Raw genomic sequence first — 26,859 nt, 5'->3', positions numbered from 1 at the left:
AAACTATCTCTATTTGCAGATAACATGATCCTGTATATATAGAAAATCCTAAGGAATCCACTAAGAACTATTAGAACTAATAAACAAGTTCAGCAAGGTTGTAGGATACAAGATCAACAACAAAAGTCAATTGTAGTTCTATTTGTTAGCAATGAACAATTTGAAAATGAAATTAAGAAAGCAATTCCATTTACAATAGCATAAAAAGAATAAAATAGTTCAAAACTTATTCTCTGAAAACTACAAAACATTTTTGAAAAAAATTGAAGATATAAATAAACGGGAAGACTTCCATGTTCATGGATCAGAAGACTTAATGTTTAGATGGTGCTATGGTCTGAATGTTTGTGCCCTCCCCACCCCCAAATTCATATGTTGAGATCCCAATGCCCAATGTGATGTATTAGGAGGAGGGGGGTCTTTGGGAAGTGATTAGCTCATGAGGATGGAGCCCTCATGAATGGGATTAGTGCCTTGATAAAGAGGCCCCATAGAGCTTGCTATGCACCTTCCACCACGGGAGGACACAGTGAGAAGGCAGTGTCTATGAACCAGGAAGAGGGTCTTCACCAGAAAGTGACCTTGTTGGTGCCTTGATCTTGGACTTCCCAGCCTCCAGAACTGTGAGAAGTAAATTGCTGTTGTTTATAAGCACCCAGTCTAGGGTGTTTTTGTTATAGCAGCCTGAACAGACTAAGACAGATGGCAATACTGCCCAAATTGATCTACAGATTCAATACAATCCCTATCAAAATCCCAGAAATTGCAGAAATTGACTAGCTGATCCTAAAGTCCATATAGAAATACAAGAGTCCCAAAATAGCCAAAAAATTATTGAAAAAAAAATCCAAAGCTGGAGGACACACGCTGTCTGATTTTAAAACTTACTACAAAGCTACAGTAATCAAGACTATGTGGAGTAGCACAAGGATAGACATACAGATCACTGGAATAGAATTGATAGTCCAGAAATTGATAGTCCAGAAACCCATACATTTATGGTCAATTAATTTTTGACAAGGATGCCAAGACAATTCAATTGGGAAAGAACTGTCTTTTCAACAAAGTAGTGCTGGGAAAATGGGATATTCACATGTAAAAGAGTGATTTTGTATCCCTACCTCACACAATAGGCAAAAATTAACTCAAAATGGATCAAAGACCTAAATATAAGAGCCACTATAAAACTCTCAGAAGAAAACATAAGCATAAATCTTCATGATCTTGGATTAGGAAACAGTTTCTTAGATAAGACACCAAAAGCACAAGCAACTAAAGAAAAAATAACTTTGGTGCTTCAAATGACACTCTACAGAAAGTAAAAAGATAACCCACAGAATGTGGGAAATATTTGCAAATCATATATTTGATAATAGTCTAGTATCCAGAATATATAAATAACTCTTACAACTGAATAATAGGCAACCCAATTAAAAAATGGGCAAAGGATTTGAATAAACATTTCTCGAAAAAATATATACAAATGGCCAATAAGCATATGAAAAGATGCTCAACATTATTAGGCATTTGGGAAATGCAAATCAAAACCACAATGAGATACTGCTCACACCCACTAGGATGGCTATAATAAAAAGACAGACAACAACGAGTGCTGGCGAAGATGTGGAGAAATTGGAGCCCTTATACAGCTGGTGGAAATGTAAAATGATGTAGCTGCTTTGAGAAACAGTCAGTTAGTTCCCCAAAAGGTTAAACATAAAGTTGCCATATGACCTGGCCATTCTATTCCTCAATATATACTCAAGAGAATTGAAAACATATGTCCATACAAAAATTTGTACACAAAATGTTCATAGCAGCATTACACATAACAGCCAAAAAGTAAAAACAACCCAAATGTCCATGAACAGGTAAATAAAATGTGGTATACACATACAAAGGAATACTATTCAGCAATAAAGGAAATGAAATACTGATACATGTTACAATATGGATGAACCTTGAAAACATTATGCTAAGTGAAAGAAGCCAGTCACAAAGGCCCACCTATTGTATGATTCCATTTACATGAAATATGCAGAATAGGTAAATCCATAGAGACAGAAAGTAGATTAGTGGTTGCCTAGGGCGGGGGGGGGGGGGGGGTGGGGAGGAGGGAATGGAGACTGACTGCTTAATGGGTATACAGTTCCTTGTTTGGAGCAATGAAAATGTTCTGGAATTAGATAGTGGTGATGGTTACATAATTCTACGAATATACTAAGACCTATTGAATTGTACACTTTAAATGGGTAAATTATATCTCAACAAAGCTCTTATTAAAAAGAAACATCTCAGCTTGAACCCCTAACATCAATCATTGCAGGACATTAAGTGGTTTCATATTTAAAAATTATTGGGCCAGCCCTGGTGGCCTAGTGGTTAAGTTCAGCACGCTCTGCTTCAGAAGTCTGGGTTCGGTTCCCGGGTGCAGACCTACACCACTCGTCTGTCAGTAGCCACGCTGTGGCAGCGGCTCATAACACAGAAAAAAGAGGAAGATTGGCAGCAGATGTTAGCTCAGGGCGAATCTTCCTCAGGAAAAGCAAAACAAAACAAAATATATATATATATAGATAGATAATTTGTTAAGTATAATACATACCAGGACCTAGGAAAAATAAGTATGAGGAAAACATGGTTCCTGGCTTCAAATACTTTAAAACTCTGTAAAGGAGAATGAGACAATTTCACAAGTAATTCAAGGCAGGTTGTGATAAGTACCATATGAAAGGTATGCACATAGTGGGTGGAGTCAGAAGGAGGAAGAGGATGCATCCACCTTGGGGGTTGGGTGGGCTGCAGGAGGCAGCAGTTGGCATGGATGGCTTTGAGACTGGATGGCTGTGACCCACAGAACAGGAAGGAGGGAGTGGTAGAAGGGAACATGCTGCAGACGGCAAGTAGCATGAGCAAAAGTGCAGGGGAGGGCAAGGATAGGCCGTGTTTGAGGAGCAGCGAGTTGTTTAGCTTGGCTAGCACATAAACTGGGTGCTTCTAGGCCTGGGGCAGGCTGTTGAGACCCCGAATGCCGGGAAGAGTGGGTCGTATTTCAGGTGGACAATGGTGCAGTTTCTGAAAGTTTTTGATCTAGAGTGACATGTTCAGAGCTACTATTTATGAAGATTTAATTCAGCAGTTTATGCAGAATGGATTAGAGTAGGAAGACTCTGGACCTCAAGCAAACTTCCATTTTTAGGCAAGGATTAGATATTGCAATGTTTACGGTAAATTACTTTTATCTTCAGTTACTCAAGAATACTACAATAAAATGCCAGGGAAGAAATAGGCATACTTGTAGTATTAGATGAACAATCTATCAGTTATAGTCAGGCAGATAATCATATTATCTGTATTTCTCGTGGGATAATTTTACTTTATATGTATTTCTTTGTGAATAATTTTGAGTACAGCAGTTTTTTTGTTAATATTTTGAGTATTACTAATTTTTCTAGTATTGTTAGTATTTAATTACATGCTCATTGTTTTTTTCTTTCATCTTATAATTTCCAAAGGTTTGCTGTTAAAAGGGGATGCTATTTTTTTCTAGTGAAATGTACTTCCAACTTTATAACGAATATTAGTGGCAAAACAGAATGCATTTCCAGTAACAAGGCTTACATCAAACCACAGAATTTTTGAGCTGAATACAGCAGAACGCATTTTGCACACACTCAACCTCTATCTCAGAAGAAAGACATTCTACCACTAGTGGTTGCTTACACAAGTTAGAGATAAATTAATATTAAAATTATCACCGCCATAGACATCATGCCTCCACAAAACTGGTTGGGTCAGGAAAGAATCTAATTTCTTGGACTATTCATCCTAACATATGTCAGTTATGATCAAAGTATTAACCCCTCCTCCACTAAAAAGGGTTACTATGCATACTCAACAGGATTCCTAAAAGTTTCTAATTTAACTCAGTAGCTCTTTATGAATTTTAAAATTAGTTCCCCTTGCTCTATACTCATTCCCCTACTCCTTGTATAGATTATCATAAGTAACAACATCTCACATTCATATACTACTTTACAGTTTGCAGAGCACTTACTTGAACATATGTTACCTCATTTGGCTTTTACAATAATTCTGTGAGGAAGCTGCTATGACTGACTCTATTTTACGGAAGGGGAAATGGAGCTTCAGAGAGGTTAAATGACTTGCTTAGGATCACTGGATACAACTGGGAGTCAAACTCAGTTCTGGCTCCCTGGTTCACAGGTGTTCATTCTGCAGCCACAAGCTAACAAGCGTAGGGAAAAAAAGAGGTGGAAGATTTGTTACCATTTGGTTCTTTGCCAACCTGGGCAATAGTCAGCTAGTGAACAGTGAGCTCGCTTACAGACACAAAAGATTCAGCCTTCTAGGAAACACCAGAGGAGTTTGCAGCTTTTATCACCCCTCTGAGGGACCTCATAAAAGCTATAAATGACCAAATTAATTATACATTCATTTACTGATTCACTGATTCACCAAGAATTTACTGAGCTCTGACCAGCTGTCAGGCTCCTAAGCAGATTCCTAAATGGAACATGAATTCTGCTCTTGGGGAGCCTGCCCTTCTGACCCACATCAAAGTAAGAGATCACGGTGTGACCAGGGCACAGGATGCCAAGGAGGGAGGGATGAATTCTGCTGGGGGTGGACAGGCTGGAGCCATCTGGGCTCAGCCTTGAAGGATGAGACACAGCAGTGGGTGGCGGGCATTCCAGCCAGAAGGGACAATGCGAGCGAAGGCCTGGGGCCCGAAAGTGCATGTTTAAGAGCTGTGTGGAGAGTGTTCTACCATCATTCTTCTCATTCTTCTTATGACCGGAGAATTTTGCTTTGTCACTCAAAAAACGCATAAAAAATAATCCACTCTGGGCCAGGCTAGATTTTTTTCCCCAACAGTTAATAGTTATGCTGTTTATTATTGTGACTGAAACAGCATACAAAAATAAAAATATATATTTGACATACTATGGCTTTTGTTAGAGGACATGCATATAACTTTGGGAGAAAAAACATAATTTTTATCTCTTTATGCCTGGATAATATTTTGAAATACCTATGTTTATTTTTCTCCCTCTATTTTCACCTGTCCTTCCCTCTGATTTAAGTAGATTCCTTTTTTTTTATTATCTCAGGGTAGGTATGTAACAGGGCAGAAAGCAGAGGTAGACGGCCCATCTTTTTGGCTTTTGTATTCTAAACCAGAGATTGGCAAATGTTTTCTGTAAAGAGCCAGACAGTAAATATTTTAGGCTTTGCAGGCTATATGATCCATGTTGCAACCACCCAGTTCTGCCCTTGTAGTGCAAAAGCAACCACAGACAATACATAAATGAATGAATGTGGCTGTGTTCCAATAAAATTTTATTCATGGACACTGAAATTTGAATTTCATATAATTTTCACATGTCACAAGATATGTTCTTTTGATTTTTTCAACTGTTAAAAATGTAAAAACCATTCTTAGCTTGTGGGCCATACAAAAACAGGTGGTGTATTTGCCAATTCCTGTTTTAAATGCTTAATGCCATTAGGAGAACTCTACGAGTTCTGTGAAGCAAGTAAGTAAATTTACCAACATAGGCAAGTTACCTGAAAAAGCTTAGGAGAGAATGGGCTTCATTTCTTGACCCTACCCCCACTCTGGTGAGAAGAAAAAGAGATTTGTGGGTCCTGGAGTGTTTTGCCATCCCTCCACACCTAAAAAATTCTGAATTTGTCGCCAAATTTTCAAATTAATGAGACTTCATTTAAAAATCTGGATTTTGGTCTTCTCCTGAAAATGACAAGGGCAAATTGAGCCTGCATTCATTCTCACATGGCAAAGCTAAGTAGAGACTGCCCTCCTAGGTGGGGCATGACTTCCTGCTCATCACCTCAGACCCTCCTGGCCTGTGTTCCCCCATCCACATTACCTGTCCAGCACCTATAAGCATTTGATTTAAATGCTACTTGGCAGAGAATGATCTCTTTTCTTCTCTAACAGTACAGTCTCCATTGAAACTAGTAGTCTTTTGGCCCTAGGGAGGCCATGTAGTGAAGAGGAATAAAAACATGGGCTTCTGAGTTAGGGAGAACTAGGCTGAAATCTCAGCTCTGTCCATTGTTAGCAGAGTGACCTTGTGCAAATTACCCCAGACTGAGAATAATACATAACCTGAAATGGTGGTTGTAATGATTATATAAGAGAATGTATTGAAAGCAGCTAGCACATACTAAAGCAGTCAATAAAAAAAGAATCACTAGGATGGAGAAGTTCTTTGATTTATATCTTAATTTTAGATCCTGTCTTCATTGTCGACTTTTGCAGAAGGGCCTAAAGGATCAGCTTACAATCTGTCTCATTTTATAGTAAAGAAATAAAGGTGCAGAGAGGTGATGTGACTGCCCAAAGCCACACATTATTGGTGGAACTGGGAAGAGGATCTGGATCTCTTAATTCCTGACCTGGGGAAATTTCTCTGTGCCACACGACCGCACTAAAAGTTCTGAATTCTTTTCATAAAAGCCTTTCATTTGATAGTCAAAAGATCTTCCAATGGAAGGAGCATTGACTCAAGTCTTCTGGCTAACCCGACTACACTTTGTAATTATAACTTGCAAATAGTATAGTGAAATGACAACAGTTATCAGTTGTTAAAGTTCTTCTAGTTGTTTAAGTTATCTGAAGTATTCCTGTTCTAAGCTCACGGACACCCTCGTGTGGTCAGTAGAAATAATAATTCCAGCCAAATGAACAAGAAAAACCTGGAGCTATTTAAAGTTAATGATAAAGTATAGCAAGATAGGTAGATGTGTCAAAAGACATAATAATAAAAAGTCACTATAATTATATTATTTTAGGCCCTGACCGATGGCCAGGGGAAAAATTATTGATCTATCTCAGACCAAATCTTTAATGAGACTGATAGATTATAATGGATGATTTCTCAGGCCTTATTTACAATACAATTCTCTGTTATAATGAAAAATATTCAACATATGTGGTGGCTATATTATCTCAGATCTTTGTAGATTTTCCTCCAATATACATGATTATGAATGGTAGAGCAATCTGGGACTCTCTGAGTGCAAAGGGATAGGAGACAAGTTAGTTAAACCTGAAGGCTCCACTAAAATGTCTCCTACAAACGTAAGTACCACTCAACTGGTGGGAGCATAAGTGAGGGCATATTAGGGAGAAGCTGATGAGTTGCAAATATTCAGGGGGCTCTGGACATTCATTCAAGAGGGTAGGTTAATTTGGTGAGTTGGTTAAAGAGAAGTAGGTGAGAATGCTTCTTTTGTATTAACAGATGACCTAAGTCAACAGGCAGTGCCCAAAGAAACTGCCCAAATAAATATAAATACCAGTACAGAAAATCAGTGACAAAAGCAATTGGATTTACTTTTTGTGCCAGAAAGTAAGGATTTACTTTTTGTGCCAAAAAATGATTGAGGCATGTCAAAAGGTCAAGGGAACTGGCTTGAAGGGGCTCACATTGGCTAAATCTGGAACAATTTGAGCATCAGCATAAATAAGAACAGTAATGGACAATAACCTATTAAATAAGATAGAAATCCATGAAGCCATACTAATAAACAAACAAACAAATAAAAGGGGAGGAAGGGAGGGCACTTTCTTAGCTTGGAAGGCCAACTAATAAATGTAGAAGGAATGATGGAATCATAAAAAGTCACCATTAAGCAACCATAGTAGTAATAATGGATTCAGGCAAGAATCATCAATGGATGATAAAATTAATTGATGAAAGTCTGATGAGAAACAAGATATTTACATAGTCTTGAAATATACACCCACAAAACACATGTACTAATTATAAAGGGAAAAAACAGCAACCTCACAGTAGAGATAACACTTTAACCAAATGTTCAAAGTTAACATCACCAGCAATGAGACAAGCAGGCAACCTGTCTCACCTAAGAGGACACATTGAGAAAAACCCAGCATCATTTCTGTGATATTCTTGCTAAAGATGCATAAACCGAATCTAAAATGAGAAAACAAATTGAGGGATGTTCTACAAAATAACTGGCCTATACACTTCAAAAATGTCAAGGTCATAAAAGTTAAGGAAAGATGAGCAACTATTCTAGATTGAAAGATAACAAAGAGACATGTTATTTAAATGTAACATATGATCCTGGATTGCTTCCTTTTGCTAAAAAGGATGGTAATGGGACACGTGAAATTTGAATAAGGTCTGTGGATTAGAGAGTAATGCTGCATCAGTGTTAACTTCCTGATTTTGAGGTTTGTCTTGTGGTTGTGTAGGAGGGTGCTTTACTCACTGAAGCGTTTAGAGGTAATAGGCTGTCATGTCTACAACTTACTTTCAAATGATTCATGAAAAAAATATAGAGAGAGAAAAAGATAAAATAAAAAGTTTAAAACAATGTCATTAGATTTGATGAAGAAAAACAAAAGATTTAATTATTTGTCTATACCTGAGGATGGAAATTATAAATGGAGCTTGGATTTAAGGCTCTGAGGAGGGAATCCTTTATTTTTCTATTATTTTTATCAGCAGCTGCCCTTGGTGAACATATGCTTCTTTCAAACTCACCAAAGATTAGAAGATACAGTGAAAAACTCGGAGGTGGAAAAATCAAGACCTGATTTGTAAAGGAAATTCTATTGCAACTTTAGAAAGGTCATATATGTAATATTTATGTATATACATACATAATATATAAATAAATATAAAAATTAAATAAATATAAAAAATAAGTAAATATAAATATTCTATTTATCAATATATCTACCTAAATATTTCTCGAGCTGGACTTGGGTGAGAAGGAGAGTTATATTCAGAATCTTGAAGTCTGTTCCTATTTAATCTTGAGAGCAGTCAGAGGCTTATCCCTACCATCAAACCAGAGAGATGTGCAGCTGATTTTTAACCTTTTAAGTAATTATGGGCTATAGAATAGGAAAAAATATTGTACTTCAATATTAAGAGAGCCATAGTAACAATAATTGCTACTATTTATTTCTATGAAATAGTCCTTATATATTTATTGGGAGTTCTATGGGTTAACTCAAACCAGACTTAAAACACATGGGTTTGTTTCCGATATTATGTCAGGGTTTGCTCTTTCTGGGCAATGACTTATATATAAATATGATGGCAGACTGGTTGAGGTAATGATGACTCATAGGCCAATGCAGCACTTTCCCCTTTGGCTGGCACAAAATCTATTTAAGTTTTAGATTTTCCTACTAGGGCTCTATAGATGTCATTGTCCTTTATGGAAAGGATTATTCAACCCATACCAGCAATGTGAAATATAGGGCCTTGTATTCACCTCTTAAAACAGAAATACGTAACAGAAAAAAATAATGAAAATTATCCAATATTAATAAGTTTTTTTCATTAAGGGGAAAACCCACTGTACTGCCATCAGAGCATTGTCAAGAAAGATGTGACAATTTCATTCAGAACCCTGGCAACTGGGAAGCCTCATAAGAAGACAACTGTAACTAGAGTATTTATTTCTGCCCTACATGTACTTAGAAAATCAAGCATATATTCCTGAGGTATTCACTCTAGGAATTAAATGGAAGATAAAATTAATGGATGCTATATATCATCATTGGTCTAATTAATCATCATATTGCATTTGGTAAGGGTCATGTTTCATGAATGTTGTGCTGAGTGTAAAACGAAACAAATCTAACAACAGTCCTGGCCTCCAGGAAGCTCTAACCTAGAAAGGTCATTAGCTGTCACTTGGAAGCGGCCGGCTCTAGCTGTCAAAACCACCAAAAATAAAGAAAAAAAATCACATGGTCATGTTTTTTGCTCATTCAGTATTTTCTTAGGGGTATTTCCCCTATCCCTAATTCCTAATTTTGTGGTTCATATGGGATGATACAGTCCTCTCTCATTCTAAACTCTAAGAGTGGAGAAATGAGCTAGGTCTGACCAGTTAAGAGTATCCCATCCCCTTGGTCACAGTGATTGGTTCAGGGATCGGCATGTGACCTCACAGGCTACAGGAGCACTCCTGAAGACTTTGGTTGAAATTACTGGCAGAGCCACGCCCCTTTTGCTGTAACTGCCAGCTATGAGAACCATGTATTTCCTAGAGCTACCAGGGCCATCTTTGCTACTAGATGGAGAAAGATTATGTAAGAATGAAGCCACCCCAGAAAAAAGCAGAGCCAAGAGGGGACAGACTGGATCCCATGACATATGTTGAGCCCTTGGTTTGAGCTGTGCCTAAGGCCTGGGGACTTCTTGGTTATATGAGTTAATAAATTCCCTTTCGTAGCTTATGTTAGTGTGAGCTCAATTTTTGTCATTTTTAATGCCTGTAGTAAACATCATTTATATATCTTCCTTTCCATAATAAATCTGGAATCACATGAAATAATAGGCCATGTCTTCAAAGGTATGGGGGAAATTATTCTTTTAACTGTCAACCTAACCCTAGCATTCCAGATTTATTCTCTGAAGTCACAAATGCCATGCAACATGGCTGTATCATGAGTCAGGATTAGAATTAGCGTAAAGCTCTTGTCCTAAGAGATCTACCACACAGTCCATGGTGAACTGGAGCAAAGAAAACCAAGAATATAGAGACTGGCAACTTGCTAAATTATTAAAAAGAATTTGAATACACTTGGGGACTATTGGGTTAAACAAATTAGAGATTTCTTTACTGGGACTTCTCAAAGTCAGATATTTACTGATTGTAATTTCATCTCTCAGAAGCTACTAAGTTATACAGTATCTTCCAACAGCTTGAATACAGATTCTTTATTAAAAAGAGTTCTGAGAATACACTTTTGGAAACATCTGACTATACGGATTTCTAGAAACTTACCTTATTTGTCCTGATCATTTTGCTTGATCTCTCTATTCTCCTTTGCATCTAACCGTTTTTACGGTTTCAACTAAAACTTCCAAGCTAAAGAGCACTCTAACTCTCTTTAGCTTGAAGCTCTAGTCCAATCCTTTATTTCTAATTACTAACTGCACACTGTCAATGGAATATCTCACCATTACCTCAAGCTCAGTACATTCAAAATGCCTGAACCCAACCTCCTCTCCAACTTTCCTGATTCCTTCAATGATTTGCCATTTTGCCAGACATTCAAACTAGAAACGTCCATAACGTCTGCCTCCATGTCCCATATCCAGCCTTTCTCCATCAACTCACACCTGACCACTACTTCGGCCTCACGCTTGCCCTACTTCACTCAGGGTTCTTTCCCAGACTGCACATCACTGCCAAGTCCATCTTTCCAACACAGCCTTCACTATTATACTTTTCTAATTCAATGACCTTCAGCAGCTCCCATACATGGGAACCTAAAAACCTCATTGGGCCTTCACACAGGAGTCCTATTCAGGTGACTCCTTATTGCTCCACTCCCCAAAGACACCGTTTGCTTTAGTGAGGTTTGTCTTACAATATGATACAGATATGCTTAAGACAAACTAAGGGTTGCCTAGAAGGTGAGCTTCCTGTCAACTGCTTTTAAAAACGTCCTGTGCCAGCAAGACTGTGGAAAAGAAACCACACCCTGTCTTCTGAAATCCCCCCGCCCGTGTGTTTCTGGTGACCCAGACCCAGCTCTTACTTCTGCCTCCGCTCGAGCATACACTCCACTGTCTCCTTGGGGTAGCTGGTGTTGAATCTGGATTTGCCCTCTGGGCTCTGTGCTTGCATAACATTGGCTGTGATGCTTGCTTACAGCTCCTCTGGTACCTGTACCCAGGTCACGCCTGGATTTGTGGTGGTCTGAGCCTATGGCACAATTTTTCCTCTTATTAAGGAAACACAGCACTCACTCGTATCTGTGATTGTGTCATGTTTTTTGGAGTGCCTGAAATGCCCTTCCCTCTTCTTTTAAACTACCCAAGTACATAAAGAAAATAAAATAAAAGCACAACCCAGGCCCCATCTCCTTCACTTATAAATTTCATCCGCATAGATACCTCTCCTCTGAACTACTACAGCACAGGGCCCCATCTCCCCAGTTTAACACTGAACTACACATTGTTTTGTACTACTTGCTGCTGTTTCATGACTGTCAGTCTCATATCTCCAATTATATAGTATAAATTCCCCGAGGGTGAAAACCGTGTTTCGTATTTCAATATTCCCCTCCCCCCTATAGGACCTACATGGGTGGGAACAGAGTAAGTGCTCCACAAGAACACTCTGGCTGTCTGATTCTCAACGGACTTAAATATCTGTTGTTTGTCCATAACTTCCATAATTCAATAGATGACAACCTGCCAACACCACAAAGAAATTCTACAGCTTGGATCACCATCATCTCCCTAGGAAATTACGGTTTGTTGACTTTCCTAAAGCCAGGTCTAGAATATAAACACTGTTGTGAAAATCAACTAGAAATATGGAGGGGGGGCGGGTGGGGACCAAAAAAGTTTTTAAGGAACTGAGATTCAACTAATATAGCCACTAGATTGTAGATATAATGACAGGAAAACCACGTCCTCACCAAAAAAAGTATTTATGATGACAAATATGTAATTATATTTGGATCTATAGGTATCAACTGTTGCTTGAAACTTGGGAATGCTGGAAGGCCATTCCTCAGTACAGATTGAAATTATACTTAAAAGTTTTCACTTTATTCATATGCAGACAATTACTGGTAAATTGATTCATTTAAAAAAATGCCGTGGCAGTTATTTTGTGGGTACACAAACATGGCCAAGATAAGATTGATACTTGACTGGTTAAATGAAATCATGGGAACACAGCAGTTTGGAAAAGAAAAGCAACTTTTTTTTTTTTTTTTAAAGATTTTATTTATTTATTTTTTCCCCCCAAAGCCCCAGTAGATAGTTGTATGTCATAGCTGCACATCCTTCTAGTTGCTGTATGTGGGACGCGGCCTCAGCATGGCTGGAGAAGCTGTGCGTCAGTGCGCGCCTGGGATCCGAACCGGGGCTGCCAGGAGCAGAGCGTGCACACTTAACCGCTAAGCCACGGGGCTGGCCCAAAAAGCAACTTCTAAGTGAATGAAATGCCAGCTTCCTCTGGGACTGACCAGCTAGTCTAGTTCCTCTGGCTTTTGTGTCCTAGCCAGGCTTCTGCTCTGCCCTGCAGCCTGAGGGCTTCATACTCCCACTCTAGAAATAGGGCACTTTCCTCTCTGGAATCCAATGCTTTTAGCAGTTTTTTGATGGCAGCAGAGAACACTGATGGCTCAGTTATTAGGCTATAGATCATGGAGGAAATATACAGGCTGTGCTCTGCCTGGAAAGTGAACAGTAATTATGAAAGAAGACCCATTCTCATACCTCTGTCTTCCTCCCAGTAAAACCTACAGAGGTTCAAATGAAACTAGTTCTAGAAAACCATTTTAACCCCTGGCAAGCCTTGTATCTTTTAATGTATTTAGCTTTTAAACTTTTAAGTGTGTCATAGAAATACGAGATAACACAATAAACCAATGCAGTTCTAAAAGCTAACTGGGTTAAGCAAAGTACTAGCAAATGAAATGACTTATTTCAGATAGGTTTAAAAAGATTTAACATAACCTATCTGTCAGAAAGGAAAGATGGAGTTTCTCTACTTTTCTCTGAGCCACCTGTCCTCCGTTCTTTTGCTGTTCTTTTGCTTTATCATAAACACACTTAAACAATGATATTGAGATAGGTAAAAGTTTGGGAATCTTGCCTTCCCACAGTTACAGTGCTACTGTTTTCACTGGTGACTAGAATTGATGATCACCCTTCTTAAATTTGAGAGGCATCAACTTTTTCCCTAAACACTCCACAGTGATTCAAATAGAGGAGAAGCAGTGTCCAAGTGTGGGTCCTGTCTTTCAATGCAGCATTTCTTAAACAGAGATTAAAGATTCCCAAGAGTTAACTGTGAGCGCTGGGGAAGGAAAGATTGATGAGATCATTGCTGCACAACCATAAAGGTGTTTAGTGGTGATGATGGCACACCCAATCAACTTACTCTTCTCCTCACCGACCACCCCACTGCAACCGTGCCTGTTGTTACCCCTTTCCTGCTAGAGGCTTGCTCTTCTAGAAACCAAGTTCAGGTCCTGCTACCTTGCTCACTTGAACAGCATGGAAATTTTGCAACATTTCTACCTATTTTACTTATTTATCAAAGGAAAGAGTCAGAGATTTAAGAAATGGCATAAGAATCATGGAGAATTGTTTTCTGTCATTAATATTAAAGAGCATCCAGAAGGATTCTTATTACTGCTTTCCACGGAGCTGCAGACTATGACTTGGCTCCTCAGAAACATTGACTTCCATGGGAACCAACTTGATCTGATGGGGTTATACAGAGACGAATGCCTAGTTTTAACTCCACTGGCATTTTCTGATTTTGGCGGGGCAAGGCATTCTGGACATCCTAAATATCTGACTAAAGAGTGAAAGTTGATAAAGCTGCCTGGGCTGTAGAGCATGGTTGATAAAGAACATACATTATAGAACCACTGACTCTGCCACTTACTAGCTGTGTGACCTGGATCAAGTTACTTAACGTCTCTGAGCCTCAGTTTCCCCATCTGTGAATTACACACCTGGAACCCCAGGTTCCAATATTTTTCTAACCCCAAAATTATACCAAAGGTTGAGGCTTTTTTTTCACTCTCTAACCAAATTTGCTTTCTTTACCTTGGGAGTTTTTAAGTATTTAGAATTAGCTTTACACTTTCCATTTAATAGGAACAATGAAAGATGACATGGCAGGTGCCACTTACTGTTGTCAAGTACTATTATTCCTGGCTTGGTAGCCATTGAGTTATTTTATTTATTCATTTTTATTTTTTAAATTAACAAGTTTTTTTATTTGTTTATTTGGCATATGGATGTCCAATTCTTCTAGCACCATTTGTTGAAAAGACTATCCTTTCTCCATTAAACTGTTGTTGAAGATTAATTGGCCATATGTCTCTGGATCTATTTCTGAATACTCTAATCCACTCCATTCATATATGTGTTTATCCTTTTGCCAATATCACATCATCTTGATTACTGTAGTTTTTTTTTGGTGTGAGGAAGATTACCCCTGAGCTAACATCTATTGCCAATCCTCCTCCTTTTGCTGAGGAAGACTCGCCCTGGGCTAACATCCATGCCCATCTTTCTCTACTTTATATGGGACACCACCACAGCGTGGCTTAACAAGCGGTGCGTCAGTCCGTGCCCAGGATCCGAACCCACGAACCCCGGGCTGCCGAAGCGGAGTGTGTGCACTTAACCGCTATGCTACCGGGCTGGCCCCTTGATTACTGTAGTTTTACAGTAAATCTTAAAATTGGTAGTATGATTCTTCTAACTTTATTCTTCTTTTAAAAAATTGTTTTGGCTATTTTAGTTCCTTTGCCTTCCCATATAAATTTTAGAATCAGCTTGTCTATAGCTATAAAAAAATTCTGCTGGGATTTTGGTTAGTATTGTGTTAAATCAATTTGGAGAGAAGTGACATCTTTATTATGTTGAGTCTTCCAATCCATGAACTCAGTAAATCTCTCCTTTTATTCAGATTTTTTATTTCATTAGTGTTATGTAGTATTCAGCAAACATATCTTGTACATGTCTTGTTAGATTTATAACTAAGTATTTCATTTTTAGGGGGAGCTGTGTGTAAATGGTATACATATATATTTAAATTTTGGTTCTTAATTATTAATTGCTAGTATATAAAAATATGATTGATTTTTGACTTTGCTAAACTCACTTATTAGTTGAAAGAGCTGGATTTTTGTTTGTTGAACAGGAGTGATGGGTGTATGGGCGTGGTCATCTTTGACTTATTCCCAATCTTAGGGGAAAAGCACTCAATCCTTCATTGCTAAGTATGGTGCTAGCTGTTGGGTTTTTGCAGATGCCCTTTATCAGGTTGAGGAAGGTCTCTTTTATTCCTAATTTGCTGAGAGTGCCCACCTCCATTTTCAGATGGCCTTGAGTCAAGGCCGGGAAACACTGGAGGAAAAAGGGAGACACAGCCAGCTCCATGGTCTTCTTTCTTAATCTATCTGCTATCATTTATTTTTCAGAGACCTCAAACAGCTGCTCCCTGCGTCCTGTCCAGATTTTATTGCTGAATTCAGTGGGAGAGACAGGGCAGAGAGTGCTTACTCCACCTTATTCAGAACTGGAACTCTTGAGTTATTTTGAAGTGAAATAAGGAAAATTAACCAGTTTATTCAGTTCTATTAAAAAATATGTACCTTTTTAAGTGTCGAGGATCCAAAGATGAGCTAAATTTAATCTCTGTTTCATACCTACTCTTATTCCACTTGTCCACCTGGTGAATTCCTACTTGTTATTATTCTAAACTAATTTTTAAGTTTTATCAAAGTAACAAACGTAAATAGTTTAATAAGTCAAATAGTACTACAACACGTATAACATAAACAACCTTGAGCTGCACCATTTTCACCCCCAATTCCCACTCTTCAAAGGTAGCCACTTCAACTCTGCTTACTATGTCTTCTGCTATTTACCTTCATATTTCTAAATAATATTATGTTCTGTTTATTTTTAAATTTCAGACATTATCTATTGAGTTCCTACTATGAAAGATGAGAATTATTTTACCTCTCTCATTTTGAAAGCACATTACTCACGTTTCCACCTCTTATCCTCCTAATAGAGTACATTATAAACTTTGGTTAAATCAATATTAATTGTTTACTTTATTATTACCATATATGTATGGTAATATATATTACTATATGTAGTAATATATGTTACTATGTATAACTATACATATTTCTATATTTCTAATTGTAAAAATACATATTACTATATAGTTATATATATGACATACTATTACAGTATATAATTTTTCATTTTCCTAATAATCAATGTACTACTTATGTACTCTTTACTAATTCTTAGCTCTACTTTATTTATCTATCACTAAGTGTTCCCCAAATTCTCCAGTAGAGCTGTGAACTCCTCTCAATATTATCATCCTATCACATCACCAGTTTTTTCTTTTTTCTCAAGATATCCATTCTTTCTGGAACCCTGTTTCTCAGTTTGCTTTGGAGTGGTTGTTTACAGGCCTGCTGCACAGCTGTCATCCTAGAACAACCTTTCACGATCATAGTGGGAATTCCTTTGCTTCTTCCCTGGCTAAAACCACTCTTTTCTCCCATGTCTTCCTCTTTCTTGGTTTACTCCCTCCTTTTGTGGAGAGTACATCATGTAGTAGCTTCCTGAGAAAGAACAAAAGTTTTTTGAGATTTGCATGTTTTATAACGTTTTCAGTCTACCCTCATACTTGATTAATAGCTTGGCTGGGTTGGAAATTCTAGGTTGGAAATAATTTTCCCTTTAGCTTCCAATGCTGCTATTGAGAAGCCTAGTGCCATTTGAGTTTCTAATACATTTTATATAAGCTGTTTACCACGTCTCCCCACTTAGAAGTTTTCAGCATTGTCTCTTTACCCACCGGGTTCTAAAATTTCAAGTGGATCTGCTTTGGGGTATGGTGTGAGAGTGTGTGTGTTTTTGATTTGTTATATTGAACACCTATTCTCTACTTCAGTGAAATTTTCTTAAATGGCTTTTTGGGTCATTTCCTGCCCTTTCATTTTCTCATTCTGGAATAGTCAGATAAGATTTATCTTCTCTCTTCTATTTTCAACTTATCTGTCTTTTGGGAGAGTTCTCTAATGTCCAATCCCTTCTATTGAATTTATTTCTGCTATTACTTTTTAATTTCCAACAGATCTTTCTTGTTCTTCGAAGGTTCCTATGTTAAAATAGCATGTTTTTGTTTTATGATTATAATATTTTCTCTTACCTATCTGAGAATATAAATTGTCACTTTGGGAAATGTTTTCCTGCTTTCTGCATCATCTCTAGTTTCTCTGCTCATTTGTTTTGATTTCCATCTTTCATATAAGAGGGTATCGGGGCCGGCCCCGTGGCTTAGTGGTTAAGTATGCGCGCTCCGCTGCTGGCGGCCCGGGTTCGGATCCCGGGCGCGCACCAACGCACCGCTTCTCCAGCCATGCTGAGGCGGCGTCCCACATACAGCAACTAGAAGGATGTGCAGCTATGACATACAACTATCTTCTGGGGCTTTGGGGGAAAAATAAATAAATAAATAAAAATTATATATAAGAGGGTATCCATTAATATTTAAAAATAAGGCATTAAAAAAATGGACTGAAAACTTTTTTGCATAAAGGCAGGGCTTGCCAACAAGTCAGTCTTCTTGCAAGGTCTCCTAAGCAGGAACCTCCAAATGTCAGCATCAGAAAGGCTTTTCTCGGGGGCGGCCCCATGGCTTAGTGGTTAAGTGCGCGTGCTCCGCTACTGGTGGCCTGGGTTCGGATCCCGGGCACGCACCGACACACTGCTCGTTCGGCCATGCTGAGGCAGCGTCCCACATACAGCAACTAGAGGGATGTGCAACTATGACGTACAACTATCTGCTGGGGCTTTGGGGAGAAAAAGGAAAAAAAAAAAAGAGGAGGATTGGCAATAGATGTTAGCTCAGGGCTGGTCTTCCTCAGCAAAAAGAGGAGGATTGGCATGGATGTTAGCTCAGGGCTGATCTTCCTCAAAAAAAATTAAAAAAAGGAAGGTTTTTCTCTTAGCCATGTCGATTTCTGAAAGGATTTTTCCAATCTCCTGCTCACGGGGTATAAATGTGGATGCCAGCTTCATGGGATCTAAATAAGGGAAGCAGACTTTCACTTTATCTTCTTGTTGGCTGTATGGTCTCACTCCTGTCCCAAACTGCAAATCTCTATTACAGCACCTGTCTTTTGTAAGGGTAGAGAAGAGTCAGCTGCCCAGGTGCATAAGATGGAGGAGAAAATCTGGATGTCTAAATGGCCTCTGTACAGACTTTCAACTAATCTTCCAATTTTCAGTGCCACCCCCACTCCAACCTTCCAAGATGCACGATGTCTTCAAGCCCTGACGCTTCATGGACTTCCACAGAGTCAAGTGGCCTGCATCTTGTTGGCTTCCCCCTCTGGAGGAGTGGGTTTTAGCTCTCTCTAGTCGCTAGCTCAGTTCCCACCCACTCATTCATTTTCCATCCTCCAAAGTCTTGTTGAGTCTCCAGTTCTCTTTGTCCTTGTGGGTTTGTACCTTTTTTGATTCTTTATTATTCTTTTACTGGGATTTTGGCAAGAGGAACAACTAATCACATGTATTTGATTTGTCAGGAGTCTCTTCCCCCTTCCTTAAAAGCCAGGTTCAGGTATTATTTCATCTTGGAATCCCTTCCAAAGATAGAGTTAAGTTATTCTGTGCTATCCTCTGATCCTTTAATCATGGTTCTATCACTTTCTTCACCACACAGTACCATAATTTATTTGGTTATAGCTCTACAAGTTCCCTGGGTCTGCATCTGTATCTTCTTTCTTTTTTTTTTGGGAAAGATTTGCCCTGAGCTAACATCTGTTGCCAATCTTCCACTCTTTTTTTTTCTCTTCCCCAAAGCCCCACTACATAGTCATATATATTCTAGTTGTAAGTCTTTCCAGTTCTTCAGTGTGAGCCACCACCACAGCATGGCTACTGACAGATGAGTGGTGTGGTTCCACGCCCGGGAACTGAACCCTGGCTGCCAAAGTGGAGCGTGCCAAACTTTAACCACTAGGCCATCAGGGCTGGCTCTGTATCTTATTTCTTTATCCTAGCAATTCTGAGAGCTCAACAAATGCTACATAAATAAGTGAATGAATGAATGAATGTATGGGTGAAACTATTCAAAGAGAGAGGTTAGAGATGGCACCTGTGGCCTGACCTTGTGCAGAAATAGAAAACAAAAAGAGAAACATTTGTAGAATGTTATAAGGGGAGACAAAAGAGTGCTGCATACAAAAACACTAAGAAAGACAACTCCAAATTTGACTTGCTCTTTACTGTTCTCAGGACTCAGGCTAAAGGTGACGTATATTTTGCTATGTGTTTTTTGGTCTTATTCTAATTTGTCTTTTGAGAAAGTCTAAACACTATAATCCTCTGCTGACAATTGTCCCATCATTGATTTCCTGCTTTTCTTCAAGCTGACAGGTTTAGGCACAGACCGTTTTTTCAATTCCTTTTGTGGGCCTGACAAAACTTTTCCTAAACAGGATTATAAACAAACCTCATATTTTAACACTAAGATAGATGATGAATTATGTAACTCATCAGGTCATAATTTAATATTAGGTGTTTGGGTAACACTGCTTCCTTTTGACTTTGTTTCCATATAAGCAATAAAGAATTCTGTAGACCAATATCACCTAAATTCTAAGTTTCTAATTTTTATTTGTTTACTGAGTACTTACTCTGTGCCAGGCACTGATGCATTTCATTCTTACAACAACTTTGTAAGATACGATGGTATTGTCTTTTTATTATGATTGGAATGTGAGGATTAGAAAGAATAAGTAATTTGCTGAAGGTCACATACAAAGTAGAACATGGATTTGAATCCTGGTTTGACCACTTCAAATTTTATGCTTTTAAACAATGGGCTATACTGCTTATGAAAAAAATTACAATTTTATTTATAAATATAACAGCAAGGTTTTATTTCTCAGTCATCGTGATGTGTTGATTATACATAACTATATACATAATGAGCTCAGAACCATAAAAACTCTAGAGCCATTGATTGTCAACATATTCATTGCATTTGACATCTCAATTTATAAATGATTTATTACAGAATTAATTTGTTTTCTTTATACTTTAAATAAATATTGCTTAGATTACTTCTATACTAGCTGATTATATTGTTAAACAATATGCACTGGGGATATAGTACCATATTAAAAAACGTTCTTAAGGTCTGTCATGAGAGAAAGGAGTTGAAATAGTTCCGTTGCTGATGATTTGAAAAGCAATTTCCTATGATTAGGCCTTTTCTAAAATGTGAAAGCTAGATGATATTTCTATTTTAATATTAGTTTAAAACTCTATAATACCCACAATTTTCATAATTTATAGGGTTATCATTTTTGTTGGATATGCACAAAAAGGTTAATGAAAACTCATGGCCTCCCTAAAATCATAAGTTTGTTGATTTGCTTGTCTTAGGGAGGTGGTTGCTGATTTACTTTTAGGTATATTTAGCAATTACAGACAAAGTTGTAATCCAATGGAAGCATTACTTGTGGAGGAATGTAAAAATCAGCTGTCAATTTCCTTCTGAAATAGCGTTTTTAAGAAAGGAGGCCCTTACGCATGAACCCATGAGTGTCATCCTATTTGAGTGCAGACTTCCCTCCAATTCTTTGCTCAAACGAAAATCCTGGTTCAAGAAGAGCATTACCAATCTGTAATTGGGACAACTGCAGGCTTCAACATTTCCTAGAGATAACGTGACACCATCTCATCTTTGTTCTCAGTACCACTTTCCCTGTTCTTTTGTCTTCCTCTCTCCTTACCCATATTTCCATTGTCTTATTTCTCAAAGACCTTATGGTTAGGTAACTGTCATAATTCTCCTTGGGGAGTTAGTTAAAAGCTTAATCAAGCCAGTGGCATGCTGGAGCCAGACTATACTAGTTTGCCAGAGATGACTGCTAAATATTCAGAAAATTTTCAAGCAGATTGTTAACCTTTGGTAGCTTAAAATCAGCCATGGAGGGAGTACTTACACCATGGAAATTGGCAAACATTACAAACTGCCTTATCCTCACCACCAGAGAGCTGGGTTAGAGCTGGGTTATCAGCACACCACTGGGTATTACACTCCCCAGGGATCTTGCATTTTCCTTAAGTACTCTGAAAACCTTGTCCAAAATTGAGATTCAAAATGAACTTCTATGGCTGGGATTTCTCTAACAGGAATAAACAATGGAAAAATCATTAGACGCATTGCCCAAATGTTACCACATAGGCAAAAAGCTAGGTTATCTTGCTGTAAACCAGCTCAACTGACACATCTCTAGAAGACATGGCGGGAAATTATAAATATTCAAAAAAAAAAAAAAAGTATTGCCTTTTTGGGCCAAGGAAGATTCCCAAAAACATATGTTTATATAATAATCCTATAAAATATGGACTGTTCTATAGCAATGACCCATTGAATCAGCCTGTTAAGTACTTTCAGAGTTACGGACCAAAGCAAAGAATGAAGTGCAAACTTCCTCAGAGATCTGGAGATAACATAGCCTATATACTGAAAAACTAAATTTACTAAGAGAGTACCAATTAAATAATCTAGTGGTTTCCAAAACTGAAAATAGGCCTTACCATCTTAGTGAGATTTTAAAAAATCTTAACTGTTGGTCTAGTGGTTAAAGAAATGGCCAGGCTTAGTTACCCAAGTACAGCAAACTACATTTATTCATATTCCTAGAATATCTTCTTTAAAAGAGAGAAAGGATTAGTGTTGTTTGATATAAACTAGTTATCCTTTCTATGTATTTTTGTCTCCTCTCTCTCTTTTCAAATATTTACTATACCTATTGTGTACCAGGCACTATCTTAATTATAAGGATGAATAAGTTCTAGTCCCACACTGTGTTTCAAAGATTCTATCCATCTTTAAAGTATATAGCTAAGGAAGTTTGAACAGCCTTTGAGGCCTATTCAAAGGCCTCAAAGAGATTCTACCGGTAATAAACACAGGATTAACTTTCTGATTAGTTTATTGTAATTAGAAAATATATTTTTTTTCTTTTTTCTTTTTTTGTGAGGAGGATCAGCCCTGAGCTAACATCCACGCCAATCCTCCTCTTTTTGCTGAGGAAGACTGGCCCTGGGCTAACATCTGTGCCCATCTTCCTTCACTTTATATGGGATGCTGCCACAGCATGGCCTGGCAAGCGGTGCATCGGTGCACGCCCGGGATCCGAACCTGGGCTGCCAGCAGCAGAGCATGCGCACTTAACCACTTCACCACAGGGCCGGCCTCAGAAAATAACATTTGAAAGCTGTAACCTTTTAGCCTTTTTTCACCCACAAGAATAGTCACCAGGAACTTTTTAGAGAAGATGATTTGATTTCTAAGGAAAACTGTGGCGTGGCTTTAGCAGCCTTCTTGGGAGGACTCCAAATGTAACTAAATAAAAATATGAAAAATATGCTTTATAAAGAACACTACGAAGCATAGTCAGAAAAATTTTGTCTTATAATTAACCTATGATTCTGAAAATATGGAGTCTAAAAGTAATAAATATGAATTCTTAATAATGGGCTCTTAGAACCACAGTTAAAGTGATACTTCAAATTTGTTGCTACAGTTGTTTACTATAAGAAAGACACATGTTCCTATCAAAGCATGTAAAATTAATGAACATGTTTTATACGCAGAGCTCAATAAATACTCTCTTGCAAGCTGTACTCATTAAGGAAAACTATCAATGAATTCATTAAACAAAAACAAAAATGCAAAGCAACAATGGCTTCAAAACTAATCACTCTAGGAGGCTGAAATGTAGCAAAGACATGAAGGACAGTGATAAGCATGTAACTGACATAGTTTATCCAAACACAGACAGTTCTTTTGCTACCATGCAAAGGAATCAGGGGAAGATGCAGGTCAATAAATAGAGGATGACTTGGCACGTTGTTTGCCTGGCCTTTACTGCTGACCTAAAGGAGCATCTCATGACCAATGGGAACCACCCAAGACAGGCATGTGTAAACCTCCCATACCAGCGGGCCTGGGGCTGCCTCAGACTACTGGAGAGCAAACCAGGCCTTTTAATTTCTATGGTGTAAAGTAAGTCCATTCGGCCACTAGATGGAGATCAGGTTACTCTGCCAGTGACAGGGGAAGCTGCTGGCAGTTAGCAAGTGATAAGTACGGAGAACCTCTTCTCTTTTCTCGATACTTTTATGAGAGGTAGAAGCTTTTCCAAGCTCCAAAATCAGGAGCAGACCTATGTTGAGTAAAAGGTCCATAAATGAAGAATAGCTTGAAGGATCAAAAAGTAAGAGGACTGCAGAAAACACATTTTTTCTTGTTATTATGATTGTGCCTGGAATGATTCCTATTTAGATTTGGCTGAGCAAACTACCTGTAAATGATAACAGGAGCTGGTCTAAATAAGAGCAATTAAATATGCTGTCTCATTATTTACCACACAGTGAGAAGGAAGAAGGGGGTTATGACCAAAAATCAAAACAATGGCAAAGTATTTGGACAATGACTTCTGTCTGTTTAGACATAAGATGTATGCTCACAGTTTGTTTCTCAGTTGGAGTATGTACATAAGCACACATTTTCAATATCAACCAAAATGGATCAAGGAACGTCAGATATGGAAGGAGCATATTAGATAACATCTATTCTAATTTTCCTAATGGAACTATCATTCAACTCCGAATTATGTAACTTTATTACTAAATAAGTCTGATTTCTATTATACCTGAACTTCAAGCTGGAAACATAAAGTTATACATTTCCCAGAAAATGTTTGATTTGGGGAAGGATCAGATATTGCCCTGCATAATATAGCTGAATATTTTGATTATTCTTGAGGTGTTAGATACTATAATTCTGTTCATTTCTAACTTAATAACCATATATATTCATTCAATAAATATTTATTCAGTTACGTAAAAACAAATGAAAAATTTGTGACAGTTTAAAAGAATTCCATTTGTTATCAAATAGCTTTGACCAGCGTAATTTAGTATGTGGTATGAGCAGAAACAAACATATTAATTGCCTATTGTGTACCAATCACTATGCTAGGAGCTGGGAATACAAAAAGATGCACAACAGAGTCAGGGAAGTCAAAGGAAGAAAAGAGCTACATGGTTAAAACACAAATAGGGGTTAATTTCTACAGCAGTCAAGACCAGTTATCAAAATTATGAGTGAAAGTCTTTTTTAAAGTTCTGTTGTAAAAGATAAACTTAATTTAGGCCAGAAATCTTGGCCATAGGAAAAACATGACCTTTGATCTCTATAACACATGAGAAATTGAAATAAAATATAAGAAATTCAAATATAATAGCATTTACTATTAGGCATCAATCACAGTAATGAAAATAGGAGCTTAATTCAAAGGGAGAAAAAACTAATGTTTAGAATAATAAAGAAACAGAACCATAATTAAATAATTTTCTAATGATTGTTATGGATAGTGACCAACACTCAGTCTGTTGCTGTGACAGATTCTTTGCACTTAATGACATGTTTATTTTAGAGCAATACATTTCTTTTAGCTTAATTAAATTAATATATTCATACTCTTTCAAAAGGATTTGAGTTGCTTGCCTATATGGGTTTGCAATTTTCAAAATGTTTCTATAAGCTTTTAAGAATCTAAGAGAAATAAGTATTATTCATTCACACATATATATATTTCTCCTTTAAGGAAAATCACAAAAATAACCATACAAAATAGTAATTATTAATCAGGTATCAGTGGAATAGTTTGTGGGAATTTCTTATCGTGTTAATTGGCTCTTTGCAGAGCAACACAGCTGGCAGGAACCTACCTTACTTTTTGCTGGATAAAAATGTAAACAGAGAAGTTTTCTTCTGAATGTTAAAATAAATAAACTACAAATAAATCCTTTCCTGATATGCTTTAGTATTTATGGGTACACAGTCTTCCTCACTGTTCACATTAGTTCCAGATAGCAGCTAGATTGGGTGGTGACTGAGTCATTTCTGGAGTTGTGGAGTTTCCTATCACCTTGGTGACCTGTTCCCATATTTCTCTCCAGTGCAGGGTTGAGTTTACTTACTATGACTCCTAAACTTGCAACATCTGGAAATAAGGAAGTTGGTAAAAAGACATCCCTACTGGATGCATAATTTTTCTTATCCTCTCTAGTCTAAAGGTTTTGGTCTTATAATAATGTGCTGTATTTTAGCTCCTCAATATTTCTGTTCAAGGTAGCACGTAGAGAGGCTGACAGTGATGGTAGTAAAAGTGAGAACAGATGCAAGGTGGTGCTAGAAACTGATTAATGTTTAAGGTTAAAAAATAAAAGTTGGTGATTCTATGCACGTGTTGTGATGTGAGGAACCTGCGCATTTAAGCACTGACAGAAAAAGCTACTTTTTCACTAGCTAGATGGATAGATTTGTCTTTTTCTATTATGAGTTCAAAAATTATTTTAGCTATTCAAGTAACTATATTTAAGTCATTGGGCCAGAAGTTCTCATGACTGGCATTTGGAACATACATTCATTCATTCATTCATTCATTCATTCATTTATTTATTTATTTATTTATTTATTTTTGTGAGAAGGACTAGCCCTGAGCTAACATCCAACGCCAACCCTCCCCTTTTTTCTTGAGGAAGAGTGGCCCTGAGCTAACATCCGTGCCCATCTTCCTCCACTTTATATGGGATGCCGCCACAGCATGGCTTACCAAGCGGTGCATTGGTGCACGCCCGGGATCTGAACCTGCGAACCCCGGGCCGCCAAAGCGGAGCGTGCGCACTTAACTGCTTGCGCCACTGGGCCGGCCCCTGGAACTAAATTTATACCTGAATGTGCACCCGTAAGAGGTAAGGTCTATTCAAGTGGTACCTGCATATATCTGTCACCTTCTTGTCCAATCATGTTTCTCCATTCCATGAGTGATCGCTGCAGATGTTCAAGTCCAGTTTCCCAAAGCCTGATGTGACCTCCCATATCAACAGTAACAACACCACCTTTGCCCCACTCAGCTAGCAGTGCGTCTGTGTCTGAAATAGTAGATAGCCATGTGGTATATGGTGAGAGAGATTCTGATCTGAAAAAGAAATCATAGTATTCAACCAACTGGTAGTCCAGGTGAGGAAGCTAGTTTAACCCGATTTAGGTTCATTAAACTGGCTATAAAGAATTCTAATAGTAAGCACATTGAAAGACACAAACAGATCCATCTGTAAGGAAAAAATACACAGTTATTTATTGGTTATTTACATTTTTCTGCATTTGTGGACCCCAGATGACACTAGCATTCAC

The 26,859-nt window shown here is 37.8% G+C and overlaps 1 protein-coding gene across 4 annotated transcripts in view; it reads right to left on the bottom strand.

The window, feature by feature from the left end:
- VWA8 (von Willebrand factor A domain containing 8) overlaps positions 1 to 26,859 on the bottom strand; it is a 354,390-nt gene that overhangs the window by 72,241 nt on the left and 255,290 nt on the right. For 3 of the 4 annotated variants that reach the window (XM_058548243.1, XM_058548242.1, XM_058548244.1), the window contains one exon: positions 26,440 to 26,644. In XM_058548243.1, the coding sequence (XP_058404226.1) occupies positions 26,440 to 26,644 (205 nt within the window). Of the gene's footprint in view, positions 1 to 16,827; positions 17,189 to 26,439; positions 26,645 to 26,859 lie in introns of those variants that run through there. The other variant, XM_058548245.1, reaches the window with a different exon arrangement.

Source organism: Diceros bicornis, chromosome 9 (assembly GCF_020826845.1).
Source record: "Diceros bicornis minor isolate mBicDic1 chromosome 9, mDicBic1.mat.cur, whole genome shotgun sequence".
Lineage (NCBI taxonomy): Eukaryota > Metazoa > Chordata > Mammalia > Perissodactyla > Rhinocerotidae > Diceros > Diceros bicornis.
This window is presented reverse-complemented; position numbering and strand designations above follow the sequence as displayed.